Raw genomic sequence first — 15,350 nt, 5'->3', positions numbered from 1 at the left:
GGTGCTTTCTTTCCTAGCTCGAGGGACTGCTGTACTTTCCTTCTTGTTGGTCTTGCCTTCCTAACAACTGCATTCCTTCAGCTATATATTGTTCATCGTTCTACTGGAACCCTTCCCTTTCTCTCTCACACATCCCACTTTCTGCTCTCTCTCTCTCTCTTATCTGACTTAGGTCTTAGCGGAAAAATCCATCATTCTTACTCTGCCATACGAGCCACAATGAGTCGCCTGACAGGCCTCGACTTTCGCGACACCCTCACAGACGCGGTCAACGAACACAATGCGGAGTATGCAGCGGTATACGCTCTCTCCATCAGATGGGCGTCCGATGATGCTCGTACAGTCGCCGCTGCCACCCAGTTCCAGAACATCTTGGAAATGTTACGACTCCCTGAGGCAACGGAGCTCACCCTCGACCACTCAGATAGACCTCCGGGCTGGAGGGTGCAAGAGAAGCTCAGGGATCTGCTGGCGTCGGCCAAAAGGACCACCGGAAGAGCCCTCGTCATCGTCCATTATGCCGGGCAAGGGATTCTGACCCGCAATTCGCCGTCCGTTGATCTATGCGACAGGCTCAATATCCGACGCTTCGAGGCGTTCGATGCAGATACATTTCTGATTTCGCTAGCTTTGCCTGGTCACTACGATCTGAGGGACACCGCGAATGTCGACGTCCTTTTTGTGTTTGATTGCAAATACTACTTCGGGGTACCGCGCCATTCCCCTCCCACCACTGGTACTCACGTCGTCGAGGTTCTCGCTGCAGTGGATGAAGAGTACTCCCCCGCAGAACCCAGCCTCACAGAATACCTCAGAAAGGAAATTGCTGTTCGACAAGAGAAGGGAGCTCGGTATGTGGAGGTCGCGGACCTCGTCCAGACCATGTGGGGGCGCTCAAGAAGCATGAAAATGACAACAAGCCACAGCGTGAAGCTGGGTGCATCATCGATATGCCTTCCATTAGCTGGGTTGAATGAATCGGTCCATTCCCCCAGTATCGCTCCTTCGCTGAGGGCTCTTCTCACCGTGCAAATTGCAGACAACGTAACCCGCGAGCAGCTGGACCAGCTCGTCTCCTTCATCCGAGACGCGGGGCCCGAGATTGGGCTCATATTGCAAGGCATTTTACCTTGCTAGTTGAGTAGCGTGTTCTTCTTTTTTGTGACAGATCCAGCTATGATTATCGCATCCCACTACGCGTCTAGCACCTAATATTATCAAGTAAATTTCATGATGTTGAAATCAAATAGTAGGCGTATGTATACCCAGACGGCTCCTAGCCCATCGGTCCGGTAAAATAATATCTAGAATACAAGCAATGATTTTGCCAACCTGCGCCGTAACCAACTTCCATGCAAGAACAAACAAAGCTTAAAGACCATTAAAGCACCGGGCAGCATCACCGCGCCTCGTCCATCGCAACCGCGCCATCGCGCACAGACTCGCCTGTCGCACCAGCCGCCCGACGTTTCTTCAGCACGTTCTCGATGAACGCCTCGCCGGCCTTGTAACTGCTGCGGACCAGCGGGCCCGACGCACAGTACAAAAAGCCCATCTCGAGCGCGCGCAGGCGCCAGTGCTCAAACTTGTCCGGCGTGACGTATTCATGCACGGCCATATGGCGCTTCGTGGGACGCATGTACTGGCCGAAGGTGACTACGTCGACATTGACAGCGCGAAGCTGACGGAGGGCGTCCTCGATCTGCTCGTCGGACTCGCCGAGGCCGAGCATGAGCGAGGTCTTGGTGATGAGATCGGGGCGGGCAGCCTTGGCGGCCTGGAGGACGCGGATGGACTGCTGGAAGGTGGCGCGGCGGTCGCGGACGAAGGGGGTGAGAGCCTCGACGGTCTCGACGTTGTGGGCGTAGACGTCGAGGCCGGAGCGGGCGACGAGGGCGACCATGTCGGTGTCACCGGCGTAGTCGCCGGTGAGACACTCGACGAGGATACTGGGGGCCTTGGACTTGATCTTCATGACGGTCTCGGCGAAGTGGCGGGCGCCGCCGTCGGCGAGGTCGTCGCGGTCGACGCTGGTGAGCACGACGTAGCCGAGCCCCCAGCGCGAGATGGCCTCGGCGGTGTTCTCAGGCTCGTGCGGGTCGAGCGGCGGCGGGCGGCGCGACGTCTTGACGCTGCAGAAGCGGCAGCCACGCGTGCACGTGTCGCCCATCAGCATGATCGTCGCCGTGGCGTGCGACTTGTCGCTGCCGCCCCAGCAGTCGGAGATGTTGGGGCAGCGGGCCTCCTCGCACACGGTGTGCAGGTTCAGCCCGCGCAGGTCGCGCTTCAGCCGCTGGTAGTTCTTGGAGTCTGGGATGGGGGTCTTCAGCCACGACGGCAGCCGTGTCATCTCCTTCTTGCGGCCGGCGGGCCCGACGAGCGCCGTCTTGAGCGCGTAGGCCTCTGACGGGTCGAGCGGGGCGTTGTCATTGTTGCCGCCGGAGACGAAATCGGTGAAGCTGGGGCCTGCGTTCAGCTTGTCCGTGAAGTTGGTGCGGCGGCGCTGCGGCGTGGTGCCGGTGGCGGACGAGGAAGGGTCGGTGGTTGCGTAGGTCCGAGCGTGGATGTGAGCGGGAGAGAGAACTGTGTTGGTCTGCGGGATGCTCCGCGAGAGGAGCCGTAACCGGCTGGTAGATGCGGCCATGATGAGTGTTGTTGTGCTGGGAGAGTTGGTGGAGGAGAAGTTGAAGATATGAAGTTTGGAATTCCGCGGGAAACGGAGATAACGGGCTGACTCAGCCGACTTTTCCTCGCCCGAGAGCCACACAGCGTAGAAGCTTAGGACTTCATCGACAGGCTACAGCTTCCATGGTTACTCGTCCTTACGGGCTACTAGTTCAACAGCTAGGTGGGAGGGTATCATTCTTCTCCGGTAATTATACATTAACCTTCCGGTTAAGAACATAGGAAATGGCGCCGAGGACAGGCAACAAATGTACAACGAGGGACAGGGATAGAGGTAGTATGCAAACAAAGTATGCCAGATTAAACGATCTATGCAATGGTCTCGCCAGAACAAAAAGAAAAGACAGAGTGAGAGGAAGAGACTGAATGTGCAAAGCAACATTATCTCGAGTGTTAGTATGATCAAAGAAGAAATTCGAGAGTTAAAGAGTGTCAGGCAGTGATCGCCACTAGGAATTGGTCTCCAGGACCTGGGCTAAAACAAGCACTGCCGCTTTCAGCGTCTCGTCTTGCTTGCCGGCAATGGCAAGCAGCAAGTTATCGACGATCCGATCCAGTTCCCTGCGCAGCTCCATACTGCGCGAGCCCAAGACCCGGTCTTTGATCCGCGTGGGCGACGTCTGGGGATAGTGGATCCCCAAGGTGGAACATGCTTTTTCAGGAACCCTTTCTGGAACGGTGTCGAGACGCGACAAGCTGGGCTTTTGAGAGAAGTTACTGGTTCGTCGATTAGGGAAGGACATGGCGGACAAGGACACCACATAATTTTGGGCGATCAACGCTGCACAGAGGCTGTCGAGCAGATTCTCCGCAGATTCAGGAAAAATCTTGCGGAAGGGTCGGATAAGAGCTTTTTCATTGTTGTGACGGAGGAACATAATGGCCGGCGAGGTCAGTTTGAGCATATTGCGCGGAAAGTCCCTCGCCGACTGCTCTAACTGATCGATGGTCCACTCGTGATCCCACCATTTCTCTAATTCCTCCTGTGGGGAGGGATTGGACGAGTGACGCTGGGAAGGATTGGTGGTAGGTCGAGCATTGGCCCGGAGAGTCGGTTTAGGCATGGACTTTGGGCGAAACTGGTCATCTGCAGCGGGCTTATCGCTGTGACAGACGACCGTCTCGCTAGCACTTCCAGAGCCGATGGAACTCGCCTCGACCGAGTCGTCCTCCTTGTCACCAGGGAAGTCCTCTGGAGAGTAGCAGGAACGGTGCGTCCCATACCCGCTGTCTGACATGGCCAACGGGGTCTCAGGGCTGAAGGCGGAGATTTCCTGCAGGCGTTGATCGGGCGTGCAAGGAAGAGGTTGTTGGGGAGGCGTGGGTATGGAGTAGCTGGTGGCAGGGGATGACTGTCGCGAGATGTCGACCAGTTTAGGTTTGGATTTACTGGCGACCGAAGCAAACATCTGGGAAATGTTAGAACGTTTCAACGACACGCTGAATGCCGATCGACTTACCAATGGCTCATCCGGCGTAGACTTCATGTCACGCTTCCGGTCTCGAGGAGGCGGGCTGTTCTGGACGATTTGGTATTTCCTTCGACTGAGTTCCCGCGCGTTCTCTCTATTCTCATCGATCGGCTCGATTGGGGCCCCTTGGAGCCATCTCTCGCAGTAGGACAGGTTGCTGGCAGCCCAGCTGGCCTCGCTGGAGACGGTGCCAGACCGACTCCGCTGGGTGCCCATAGAGGACCCAGAGAAGTCTCTTTTACCAAAGGCTGCGATGTCGGACGTCACTGGAGGCGATGACATGCGTTCTGAAGCCATGGACATGGGCGTGTATTTTCCGTCCTCGGACGGCTCGCACTGTCTGATCATATGAGAATGCGCCATGTGAACATTGGTGGCTCCCGGTGTCTTATTTGGATATTCAGTCAGTGTCTCGGGTGTGGAGGTCCGATGCATATTATAATGTTTCACGTCCGGTATGCCGGTGTTACTTTTCGGTGTGCCCTGCTCAGTGTCGGTGTCGGAATCGATCTTGGGAGAGAAATATGTCGATGATGGGGAATGCTGGGAGGTTCTGTAATCCGACAGAGGCGGGCTAGGGAGGAGGCCGAACGTCTCGAGACTGGTGGTCATGAGGTTACCATCCGAACGCCATGTCCGGAGAGAGTGATTTGCAGATGGCGTCCTCGAATCTCGAGAAGAAACAGGGGAAGGGTTGGTATCGTATGATGGAGAAGACGGAAGACGCAGTTGGAACGGCTGCTTCATCTTGCGCACTGAACGGAATGGTGAGACGCAGGCACTGCTGCGATCTGCCACAGGGCGTCGGGGAAGTATTTGAGGGGGTTGCGGTTGCTGGGGGTGCGGGTGTTGTTGTGATGTGGTGTATTCGGAATGCTCCGAGCGCGGAGATGTGGATGGAATGAACGACAGAGAACTGAGAGCCTGTTGCCTCCTCCAGGGCTGCTGCACATGCGGCGCATATCGTGGCGAGACCATACTACTACCATCTTCCGCCGTTCCATAGTAGGAGGGAACATGTCGGCTCGCATATGTCGGGAGATTCTGAGAGGACATGGTGTGTTGATGATTAGCGTAGGGAGGTTTGAGAGACATTCTCGATTCGCAGTCCATAGCGGACGTGGTTGTATATTAAAAATTAATAACCAAAAAGTATGGATATAAATGAATGATGGAGAAGGACGGAAACCAGAAGGAAGAAGAAACGGCACCACGACGGGCGTGAAGAAGGAGTCCCGGCCCTTATACGAATCGATCCAAAACATCCCTTGGCTACCTTGCGGTGGGAGAGCGCCAGATGACGGGGTATGTGTTTCCCTCCCTTCAGAGGGTCACCCAATCCTCTGGAACATGAAGGTAGCGTCAAGGGCCACTGCGGCCACCGTCCTTGCATACCAGAGCGAGGTGGAATCGAGTCCCAGTCGACGATCATTGGACCAAGGAGGCAATGGATGCCACCTGCAGGACGGTGACAACGTGGATGGGGTGCTTTTTTTATGTCGATTTCGTCATTTGCAGACCAATTGAAACACGCATGAGTCCAGGAGGGAAAGGATGGACGCGGCAAAGCCTCACCCTACATCAAGGGGGCGAATAGATTGAGAAGATGTCAGGCACAGATGGGCGATGTTGCGCCGGGCAATCAAGGTGGAGGCATCCCTAGCAAGAGCATCCCTTGCGTGGCGTTGCTGTGGGCATTAAGGACGGGATGGTCCATATTTGGCGATGGGTGCAATTTCAGCCCGACATGCGCGGCGGAGATTTGGAGAGTATCAGAATAGGCCAACGCCACCTAATAGTATGTGGTCTTCAATCCTGATGCCATATATAATATCCTGCGGCCTCATCCGAGGCGACGATCTGGAGAAGTTGATGAAGGTTCATCTCTGCTGCAGGGATCAGCTTGACTCGTGCGCAGGATCGACGAAGGGGCCGTTGCAAGGACGGGGCGATGGATTGACTAGGAGAATAAATCGGACAAGGGATCTTCGGGGTTCATGGAGGACGTTAGTTCGGAGGAGTTGTGGAGGAGGAACTATGTAACTACTTGCCGAGTTGGGTTAGTGAGATGGCCTACTTAGTAAGATCGCGCTAATACCAACGCAGATTAACTGCAAACAGTGCAAACACCTCTTTATCGCGATTTTTGTCCCCGAAAATTCCTAATCTGGTAATCTTCTCTCGTTTCTTCTCTTCACAATTCCCATTCTCATACACCCTCTTCTCGCGATGCTCACCGAATCGTTCATCGCTTCCACCCTCCCCTCAGCTGGGAAGCCGCCGCCGTCTGCGGCTCTCCGAGATGTCGGCATTTGCATCCATGAGTTTCAACCCGCTCCAAACCTCCGATCCACCTTCAAGAAGAGCTCAACGGCCCCCAATTGCCTCGCCGTGAGTCCGTCGCATGTGTTCGCCGCGCAGTCCGAGAAGGCCATTGTCCATGTCTACAGTCGTGAGAAGGGAAATCAGGAGGCTACCGTGCCCTTCCCCGAGCGCATTCGCAGCATCGCCATCGCGGGGAGCAAGAATGGCGATATCTTGGTGTTGGGTACCGAAGACAGTACGGGAGGAGGACGGTTAATTCTCTGGGAGGTGAGCATCCCACATTCTGCATGCCGGTCGACATCCTGAGCAAATTCTAATGAGTGTAGACCTGCACCGGCCGTCAAGTTGCCTCTACGGCGTCGCATCTCAAACCCGTCACCTCGCTAGTCGTCGATCCTACTTCCAATTATATCCTGTCAGGATCGTCCGACGGCAGTATTCTCGTCTGGTCTCTCGTTGATCTTCTCTCCTTCACGAAACCTCCCTCCGGCCGGGATCGACAGCCCTCCAACGGTCCCCTCCGCACATTCTCCCACCACCGCGCCGCCATCACCGCCCTCGCTGTCGGTCACAGCACCGGCCGCTACAACATCGCCGTCTCGACGGCGCAAGACTCCACCGCCATCGCCTGGGACTACCGCACCGGCCGCGTCCTCCGCACATTCCTCCTCCCCGCCAGCGCCATCAGCGTCGCCCTCGATCCCGTCGACCGCGCATTCTACGTCGGCTACGACGACGGCAGCGTCCAGTCCATCGACTTCTACAAATCCTCCCAACAACCCACCCAACACCCCCTCCACGACGCCTCTCTTCAAACCACCCCCGCCCAACTCCCCGCCGAGTCCCAATGGACGCCCCCCTCGCCAGAGTGCGGCGCCGCCCACGCCCTCACTCTCTCCCACGACGGCATGACGCTCCTCTCGGCGCACCACAACGGCAAGGTTCTGGCCTGGAACGTCGGCCGGCGCAAGTACGCCTCCACTGTGGCCGACTACACCCACCCTGTAACGAACCTCGCCATGCTTCCACTCGACGGCCTGCCCCGCGGTCCGGCCGGCCGCGCGCCCCAGCGCATCGCACATACTATCGTCAAGCCGCGCTACGACAGCTCCCTCTCGGAGCGCAACAGCGCTGCCGACAGGGTCCCGGCAGACTACACCTTCAGCACGCATCTTCTCGCGTCGTCGCTCCCCGCGCAGACGGCCCCGCCCCGCCCCGACCCCTTCGCCGCAGCCTTCACCCACCCATTCTTCCCAGAGTCAATGCTAGAAGAAGGCCTCGCCGAGCTGTCCGCGTTCTCTACCACCGGCGGGGCCGCCGCGCAACCGACCGGAACAATCAGCGATGAAGACGCCGCAGCAAAGGACGCCCAGATCGCCGCGCTGGAGACCGAGCTCGCCACACTGCGGAAGAAGGTCTCCGCCAGCGATGCCGCGCGCCACACCACCACCGACGAAGTGACGCGCCTGCGCACCGACCTGGTGCATCTGCACGACTACATCAACGAGCTGCACCAAAAGCAGGAGCAGACGCAGCGCGATCGAGTTGCTCGCCAGGCGCGGCGGGAGGCGCGCGAGACGCGCCGGCGCGAAGCGTGGTTCGCAGCGGAAAAGAAGGGCAAGAAAGGTGATGCCGTGTTACGGCAGATGGATGCGGAGGAGAGCGCACTGACGAGCGATTCGGATGATCTGAGTAGTGGGGAGTGAAACTGCACTTGGTAAGGCAGATGTACATTGAAGTGTGGTTTGCATGTATCAGGGCTAGACGGCGCACCGGTCGAAAAGTTCGCTTGATTCATTCCATGCCTCAGGTAATGGGATCGACATTGTGTGTATATAGAAGGCATAAATGCACGTAATACCTACGGGATAGCCTGTCGGCACCAAAAATTATTTTAATAGTCAAGTAGTCTAGACTCTACCCGCATGAACAGCTGCAATGAATTGTGGTTCCAGCCACACTATGCAACGCAATTGCAAGAAGCACGAAACGAACCCAAACAAACCAATGCAAAACACCTACACGTGCAGGTTCATCAACAAGTCAAGATGCATGCATTAAGTCATCGCTAAGAGCCCCTCAATAGTGAATGAAGGGAATTTATCTATCTATGCAGGGCACTAGGGCACCAGGATCTGCAGGAGGGCGGCAGATCCCGAGATTGGACTTGTCGGGGCACGGGCCATGCCCACCGATAGGAGCAAAGCAAATCCTCGCGTGGTGGATCGTCAGGGATGGGGTTACAGGGGCTTTCGGAGGTCGAGGAGTACGGTAGGCATGTAGCAGCTGGTACGGGGTCTCGTTGGCTATCGCGTGCCTGTCCGTTCGCTTCCATGCCTTGGGGAGAAGCTTCCTGCAGGGCGGTTCCAGGCGGAGGCAAGGGCGGGCGGGAGAGCCAGGGGGAGGGGGAGGGAGAGAGGGAGGACGGAGAAAGGAGCGGGAAGGAGAGGATGAGGCGGCGAGGGAGTGACCTCACCTGAGGAAGATGGGTCTTTGGTCCATCTGGATACGGAAAGCGAGGGGATAGGTTACGACCCGTTATATCGGTAGGACCGCTTCGCGCGATGGGTGCCCTCGACCAGGCCGCGAAGACTCGTCAGGCCCAGCCAGACGGCTTCTTCGGTGCGGATGGTGCGACTGCCCTGGCCTGGGAGGAGGTTGATCCAGTAGTCGAAGAGCTTTCCGGCGTCGGTGGGACGGATGTCCATGTCGCGGAGCTGAGGGTCGTTGCGGATGGCGGCCTCGATGCCGGCTACACCACCGAACACAACTAGTAGATGCTTGTAGTCGGGTCGGTGGGTGTGGGGAGGGCGGTGGTACGGAGCCTCGTCCTCGAGCACCTCTCCGACTGGAGCGCCGCGTTCGGAGGTGCCAAAGGACAGGTCGTAGCCGCCGTCAAAGGGGCACTCGGTGAAGACGGAGGAAAGCGACCGACAGCGGCGCACGTAGTAGCCCCAGTAGTAGCCGGCTTCTGCGCGCGGCGCCGAGGGATGCACCGGTTCTGCGTAGTGATCGTGTCCGTGGTGAGAGAAGCGCACGGTGACGCGGGCGTGTTCCGGCAGTTGAATGTCCGGGAGGACGACCTTCTCGGAGAGACCGGTGTCCACGACGGTGGCCGTCGTGGGGTTAGTAGAGGCTTGACTAGAGTTACTGGAAGGCGACAGGTTACGATAGGAATGACGATTCGGGGACAGGCTCATCTGGGATCCGCTTCTGCCCCGTCCATCGCGAGGCGTGCTCGAGAGGACAATCCCTTCGCGGTAGTCGCACCACTCGTGGGCGCGCAGATGATGCGGCATGTCGAGACTCGGCAGTAGACCGGCGCCACGGAGGTTGGGATGCATGGGGAAGAGGTGTTTGCGTAGATACGGAGGCGTCTCGAGGTACGATAGGACATGGGCGAGGAAGTGCGAGGGGTCGGAATAGGCGGTATAGCCTTTGGTGGAGGCATTGAGTTCATCGGATGTTTTGGCGATGGGCGAGTCATATCCGTCATCGTAGTGGCGATAGTTTCGAGATCTATGTTCCTCGTCATCAAAGATCACGACCTCATCCACACAGAAGACGGCCAAAGCACGCGCAATGATACCGGCCAAGAACGTTTTTTGCTCGATCGAGTGGGCGCTGAGGGAGTTAGCCTAGTGCATCCGGATGGAGTCGAGTCACTTACTTGGCCACAATGCTACCTGGGATAGCAACACTCAGGGTATGAGTGCGACCGCCGGAGGGGGCGAAGACGGCGGTGGGTTTGGCTGTGAAGAGACTGGAGCATTCATCACGAGCAGGAGGGCTGTGCTCGTGGGAGGTCTTGCGTTTCTGCAGCGGTCAGTACACGATTACAAGCGAGATACGTCACACTGAGAAGATCTACCTTGTAGTTGGTAGGACGTCGCATTGCCGATGAGGAGGAGGAGGAGGTAATCGACAGGGGGTTAGGGGAAGATGAGTTCATGGTGTGGACAACAGACGAAGAGGACTCGCTAACAAAACAGGACGCTGGACGGTTGACCGCTGAGGGCGGTTCCTGATGACGTCGTGCTCCACCCGGTGGAGGTTCCTGGTGGTTCCTTGGGTCTCATCTTCATCTACTCCGACAACTATGAACTATCCACAGTAAACTAGTACTCAGAGTACTACGGAGTATTGGGTAAGTATTCAGTATCTATTGTACAATTCAATAGGCACTACTCCCCTCCATCCCCCTCATAATCGTCACCCCCGAACTGCTCCCAATACGCTCCGCCCCCGCCTCCACCATGCGCACACAATCCTCCCTCGACCGCACCCCTCCGCTAGCTTTCACCCGAGTCCCATATCCCATCTTCTCCGCCACTGCCCGCATCAGCGCCACATCCTCCACCCTCGCACCGGGCCCATTAAACCCCGTACTCGTCTTGATGTAGTCCGCGCCCGCCACACAGGCAATCGCCGACCCAGCGATGATCTCCTCGCGCGAGAGCTGCGACGTCTCCAGAATCACCTTCAACTGCGCCGACGGCGAGGGCGCCGCCGTGCGCACCCCCAGGATATCCTCGTAGACAGCCGTGTACCGTCCGTCTTTGAGCAGCGGGTAGTTCAGCACCATGTCCAGCTCCGTCGCGCCGAGGGCCACCGCCTCCTGCGCTTCCTGGGCCTTGGCGGACGTGGGGTGGGTGCCTTCGTGGAAGCCGACCACGCAGGCGACGCCGACGTTGGGTGAGGCGTGGAGCTTTTGGACTGCCTGTTGGACGTGGGCGAGGCGGACGCAGACTGTGGCGAATTGGTGCGCGATGGCTTCGTCGCAGAGAGCGTCGATTTGTTCTGGAGTGGCGTTTAGCGCCAGCAGAGTATGGTCGATCGTGCGGTTGATCTGGGATGGGTCTGCTGGGTATGTTGGAAAGGTGTCTGGTAGGGAGTTTTTGATCGAGGTGATCAGTGCCGTCCAGACTTGATCATGGTGAGACATTGTGATGGAGATGTGGACACAAGTCGTAGTTGATATGAGGCAGGGCTGTAGTGAGATTCCGGAACGACGACAAACACAGCTTCATCCACTTCATGGTGGTTGATTCTCCCCCTCTGCGGGGAAGACAGGCGATATCACGTGATATGAATCCAGGCCAGGTCAGCATTCTACTTGAGCAGGAATCCAGAGTCTCCGTGTACAATAAAACCTGTAGTATTGAAATCAAGTCCATGGACAGCCGCTGTCTTGTCACCACCACCCACGCCCAACTAGACTACCCACAGCTCCCACACTCCGGACCGCGCACATCATCCACACGGCCAATCCGTCTTGGACCAAATCCACCGCTCCCTCCTCCACCACCACCACCTCCTCCGGGACCTCCAGAGCCGTAGCCACCGCCGCCTCCCCAGCGCGCACGGGTATTGGAACGATTACCGGGGCGGGAGACGTTGAACTGCGAGTTTTGGGCGGCGGTGTAAGGGTCAAACTGTGGACGTTCTGTTAGAATCGAGAAGGTAGGAGATTTGCGGGTGACAAGGGACAGGACGTACTGAGAACAGGCTCACGAAGTAGAGTCCGAGGAACATGTAGACATTCTCGACGAAGCGGGAGATGCGGACGGTGAGGGGAGGGCTGTTCTGTTAGTCTCCATCCGAGCAAGGGCATGTGTGCAGAACATACCTGTCCAGGACATTCCCGTTCGACATGTACGTCTTGGGCTTTGGATTCGCCATGATGGCAGATGAGTTGCGTGGTGAGAATGATACTGAGTACGGAGTAGAGAAGAAGGCGATAAGATGATCGTCGATCGGTCGTTGTGGAGCGGTCCCGTGACCGCCTGATTCAGCATGCATTTGTTTACAACTTCCTTTCAACTTCATAGAATAATCCATTGTTCATGATCATTGATATTCGTATCATGCAATCTATAGGGTATCTCATCCAACTCCGAAATCAATCCAACACGCCATCACCATATGCAGAATCCCAACCATCTAATCAATCACCCGTAGCTCATCCAGCCCCCGAAACCCCTCTTCCACAACCCATTTCTGCTCCTTCGAGGAATGCAACACATGACAGCTGGCTCCCACAATCAACAGCCCCGGTGGCCGCGATCCCTCCGCCTCAAACGCCTGGCAAACATGCTCCAGTGTTGAGCGAATCACCCGCTGGTCGGTGCAAGACGCGCGCTCGACAATCGCACACGGCGTCTCCTTCGGCCACGGGGTGCGCGGGCGGGCGCCCTCACTCGGCGGCGAAACCAGTGAGTCCACCAGCGCTGACAGCCGATGCAGCGCCATGAGGAACACCACCGTCTGCGTGGCCACATACGTCGGCGGCTCGGGCGCGGCGCCCTTGCGCCCCGTCCCCGTACACACCAACACCTGGTCCGACACGCCGCGGTGCGTGGCCGGGATCTCCGCAAACAGCGGCGCACTCAGCGCGCTCGTGATCCCCGGCAGCACAACCGGCGTGTACCCCTCGCCGCGGAAGAACTCAAACTCCTCCCCGCCGCGCCCGTACAGATACGGATCGCCCTGCTTCAGCCGCAGCACATGGCGCCCGCGCCGCAGCGCCTCAATCCCCATCTGCAGGAACTCCTCCTGCGCCTGGTCCGCGTTGCCGGGGAACTTGCGCGCGATGTGCACCTCCGTGCGGCGCGGGATCAGCTCCAGCACCGGCGCCGGGACCAACTTGTCCGCCAGGATGAGGTCCGCGTTCTGGATGGCGTTGTACGTCGCCCGGGTGAGCAGGTCTGGGTGGCCCGGCCCCGATCCGGCCAGCACAATGCGGCCGGTCGACCGCGTCGGCGGGTCGACCCCCGCGACGCCGTTCGGACCGTCTTTGCCGGACGAGTACGCCGCCAGGATGCGCTCGATGTCGTCGTCGGAGATGCTGGCCAGTTTGCGCAGCGGCCAGTACTCGCAGATCTGCGACAGCCAGCGCATGCGCCGGGTCTTGGCGGCCGAGACGTCGTCCTCAGTGACGAGCGTATTGAAGGTGTGTTTCTGTCCCGTGGCGTCGTCCTCGTCGCCGTCGAATAGCGTGCCGTGCGTCGTATCACACAGCCCAGCCGCGTTGTCCTCCGCCCAGAGGCGCCTGCGCACGGCGCCGAGCCGGTCGATGGCGCTGCCCAGGTTCGGCGGCAGCGTCGACGAGATCTCGCGCCGCAGTCGCGACGCCAGCTTACACCCGCGGCCGGAGGTGGTGATGCCGATGTGCAGCGGGCCGTCAGAGTACGTCGATAGGAGACTGAGTGTGCACAGCTCTGGGGCGTCGGTCACATTGACCGGGATTCGCAGTCGGCGACAGAGCTGTGAGATAATGGGGCCTGCGATTGTTAGCGCACGGACAGAGTTCGACAGGCAAATGCGACATACTCAGCGGGTGAGCACCCCCCAGCGTAACAAAGACCATATCCACCACATGGTCGACTTCCTCGCGGCCGAGCGTAGTCAGATCCTCATCGCGAAACTCCCGCCGGATCCACTGCGCCGAGCCGTCGTCGATGCGCTCCGCGAGAGCATACGGCACGTCCGCGGTCTCAGGTGCAATAATGATGGGCTTTGCGCCAACTTCGAGACTCTTGGTGCAACGCGCCGCGGCGAGCTGGTTCGCGCCGATGATCAGATGCACCTGGGACTCGGCGTTGATGGCGGCCAGCAACGGAGGGGTATGAGGGCACGAGGCATCTCTCATGGTGTTTGATCTCGCAGCGTAGATTCAGTTGAGTACAGAGGGTAGAGGGCAGAGAAGGAGATAAGGTAAGGTAGTTAAATATCGGCGCCCAGACAGGTCAATGGCTCGACCAGTGAGAGGCGAGATGATTCCGTCCGCGGAAAAGTGACAGCGAGATAAGAGTTATCAGTCGTCTCAATATCGTGACTGACCGTTTGACTCACAGGATGCATGAACGCGATACTGCCTACCTATAGGGACAGAGTAGTTTTTATTTCTATCCGAAATCTACTCCTACAATCCATCCACAAATCATTCGAGATCGTTCCCAAAGCAGTTAACCCCAATTGCGTGATCGCTTACTCACTTCATGCCTGAGGCATCAACGTTGACTTACTAAGTTGTCTCACCATCACTCATACAATCTACTGCGTAGGTACTCTATCTCTACCTAACTCTACTCCGTACACCATCCCACCACCTAAACCCCAAAAGAAAAAAAGAAAAAGAAGAAAAATGGCCCCCCTCAAACTCCTCTGCCTCCACGGCTACACCCAATCCGGCCCCCTCTTCCACGCCAAATCCCGCGCCCTGATCAAACACATCACCAAGGCCTTCCCCTCACACGACGTCTCCGCCCACTACCCCACGGGCCCTCTGCGTCTCAATCCCGCCGACATCCCAGGCTACGAGCCGGCGCAGCCGACCCAAGAGGGCGGCTCTACCTCCGAAGACACAGACACGAAACTCGACGCCTTCGCATGGTATCGCCGGTCAAACACGGCCGACCCGCCGCTGTACGTCGGGCTGGAGGATGGGCTGGCGGCGGTGGCGGAGGTGCTGCGGACAGAGGGGCCGTTCGACGGGGTGATTGGGTTTTCGCAGGGGGCGTGCATGGCGGCCATGGTGGCGAGTTTGTTGGAGCCCGGGCGGCGCGCGGCGTTTGAGAAGTTCGCGGAGGACCAGGGGATGCCGTTCCCGGCCGCGTTTGAGGGGCTGGCGCATCCGCCGTTCCGGTTCGCCTTGTGCTATAGTGGGTTCCGGTCGCCGGGGGCGCGGTACCGCGGGTTCTATGAGAGTCCGCCGGTGCAGACGCCGGTGTTGCATGTGCTGGGAACGTTGGATGCGGTCGTGGACGAGGGACGGAGTCGGTCGTTGATCGAGGCGTGTGCGGGGAATCCGGAGAAGGAGGGGAAGGTGGTGTGGCATCCCGGCGGACACTTTTTGCCCAGCCAGCG

At 58.2% G+C, this 15,350-nt stretch overlaps 5 protein-coding genes across 5 annotated transcripts; 1 reads left to right on the top strand and 4 right to left on the bottom strand.

The window, feature by feature from the left end:
• Nucleotides 1-1,399: 1,399 nt before the first annotated feature.
• Nucleotides 1,400-2,350, bottom strand: ATEG_08762 (lipoate synthase; the record flags this gene model as incomplete). The annotated part of the gene is made up of 1 exon (XM_001217347.1): nt 1,400-2,350. The coding sequence occupies one exon, from the start codon at nt 2,348-2,350 to the stop codon at nt 1,400-1,402; it is 951 nt and encodes a 316-aa protein (XP_001217348.1).
• A 784-nt stretch (nt 2,351-3,134) lies between these two features.
• ATEG_08761 (uncharacterized protein) lies at nt 3,135-5,213 on the bottom strand (the record flags this gene model as incomplete). Its single annotated transcript, XM_001217346.1, has 2 exons — nt 3,135-4,094; nt 4,146-5,213. The coding sequence occupies 2 exons, from the start codon at nt 5,211-5,213 to the stop codon at nt 3,135-3,137; spliced, it is 2,028 nt and encodes a 675-aa protein (XP_001217347.1).
• A 1,173-nt stretch (nt 5,214-6,386) lies between these two features.
• ATEG_08760 (putative ribosomal assembly complex component Ipi3) lies at nt 6,387-8,188 on the top strand (the record flags this gene model as incomplete). The annotated part of the gene is made up of 2 exons (XM_001217345.1): nt 6,387-6,749; nt 6,809-8,188. The coding sequence occupies 2 exons, from the start codon at nt 6,387-6,389 to the stop codon at nt 8,186-8,188; spliced, it is 1,743 nt and encodes a 580-aa protein (XP_001217346.1).
• Nucleotides 8,189-9,010: 822 nt separating this feature from the next.
• On the bottom strand, nt 9,011-11,427 carry ATEG_08759 (deoxyribose-phosphate aldolase 2; the record flags this gene model as incomplete). Its single annotated transcript, XM_001217344.1, has 4 exons — nt 9,011-10,106; nt 10,153-10,298; nt 10,515-10,579; nt 10,749-11,427. 4 exons carry the CDS (start codon nt 11,425-11,427, stop codon nt 9,011-9,013), a joined length of 1,986 nt encoding a protein of 661 aa, XP_001217345.1.
• Nucleotides 11,428-12,425: 998 nt separating this feature from the next.
• Nucleotides 12,426-14,133, bottom strand: ATEG_08758 (putative siroheme synthase; the record flags this gene model as incomplete). Its single annotated transcript, XM_001217343.1, has 2 exons — nt 12,426-13,765; nt 13,815-14,133. 2 exons carry the CDS (start codon nt 14,131-14,133, stop codon nt 12,426-12,428), a joined length of 1,659 nt encoding a protein of 552 aa, XP_001217344.1.
• Between the last annotated feature and the right edge of the window lie 1,217 nt (nt 14,134-15,350).

This window comes from Aspergillus terreus, genomic scaffold, assembly GCF_000149615.1.
Source record: "Aspergillus terreus NIH2624 scaffold_13 genomic scaffold, whole genome shotgun sequence".
Lineage (NCBI taxonomy): Eukaryota > Fungi > Ascomycota > Eurotiomycetes > Eurotiales > Aspergillaceae > Aspergillus > Aspergillus terreus.
The sequence above is the reverse complement of the archived record's forward strand: the minus strand, read 5'-3'. Positions and strand labels throughout refer to the sequence as shown.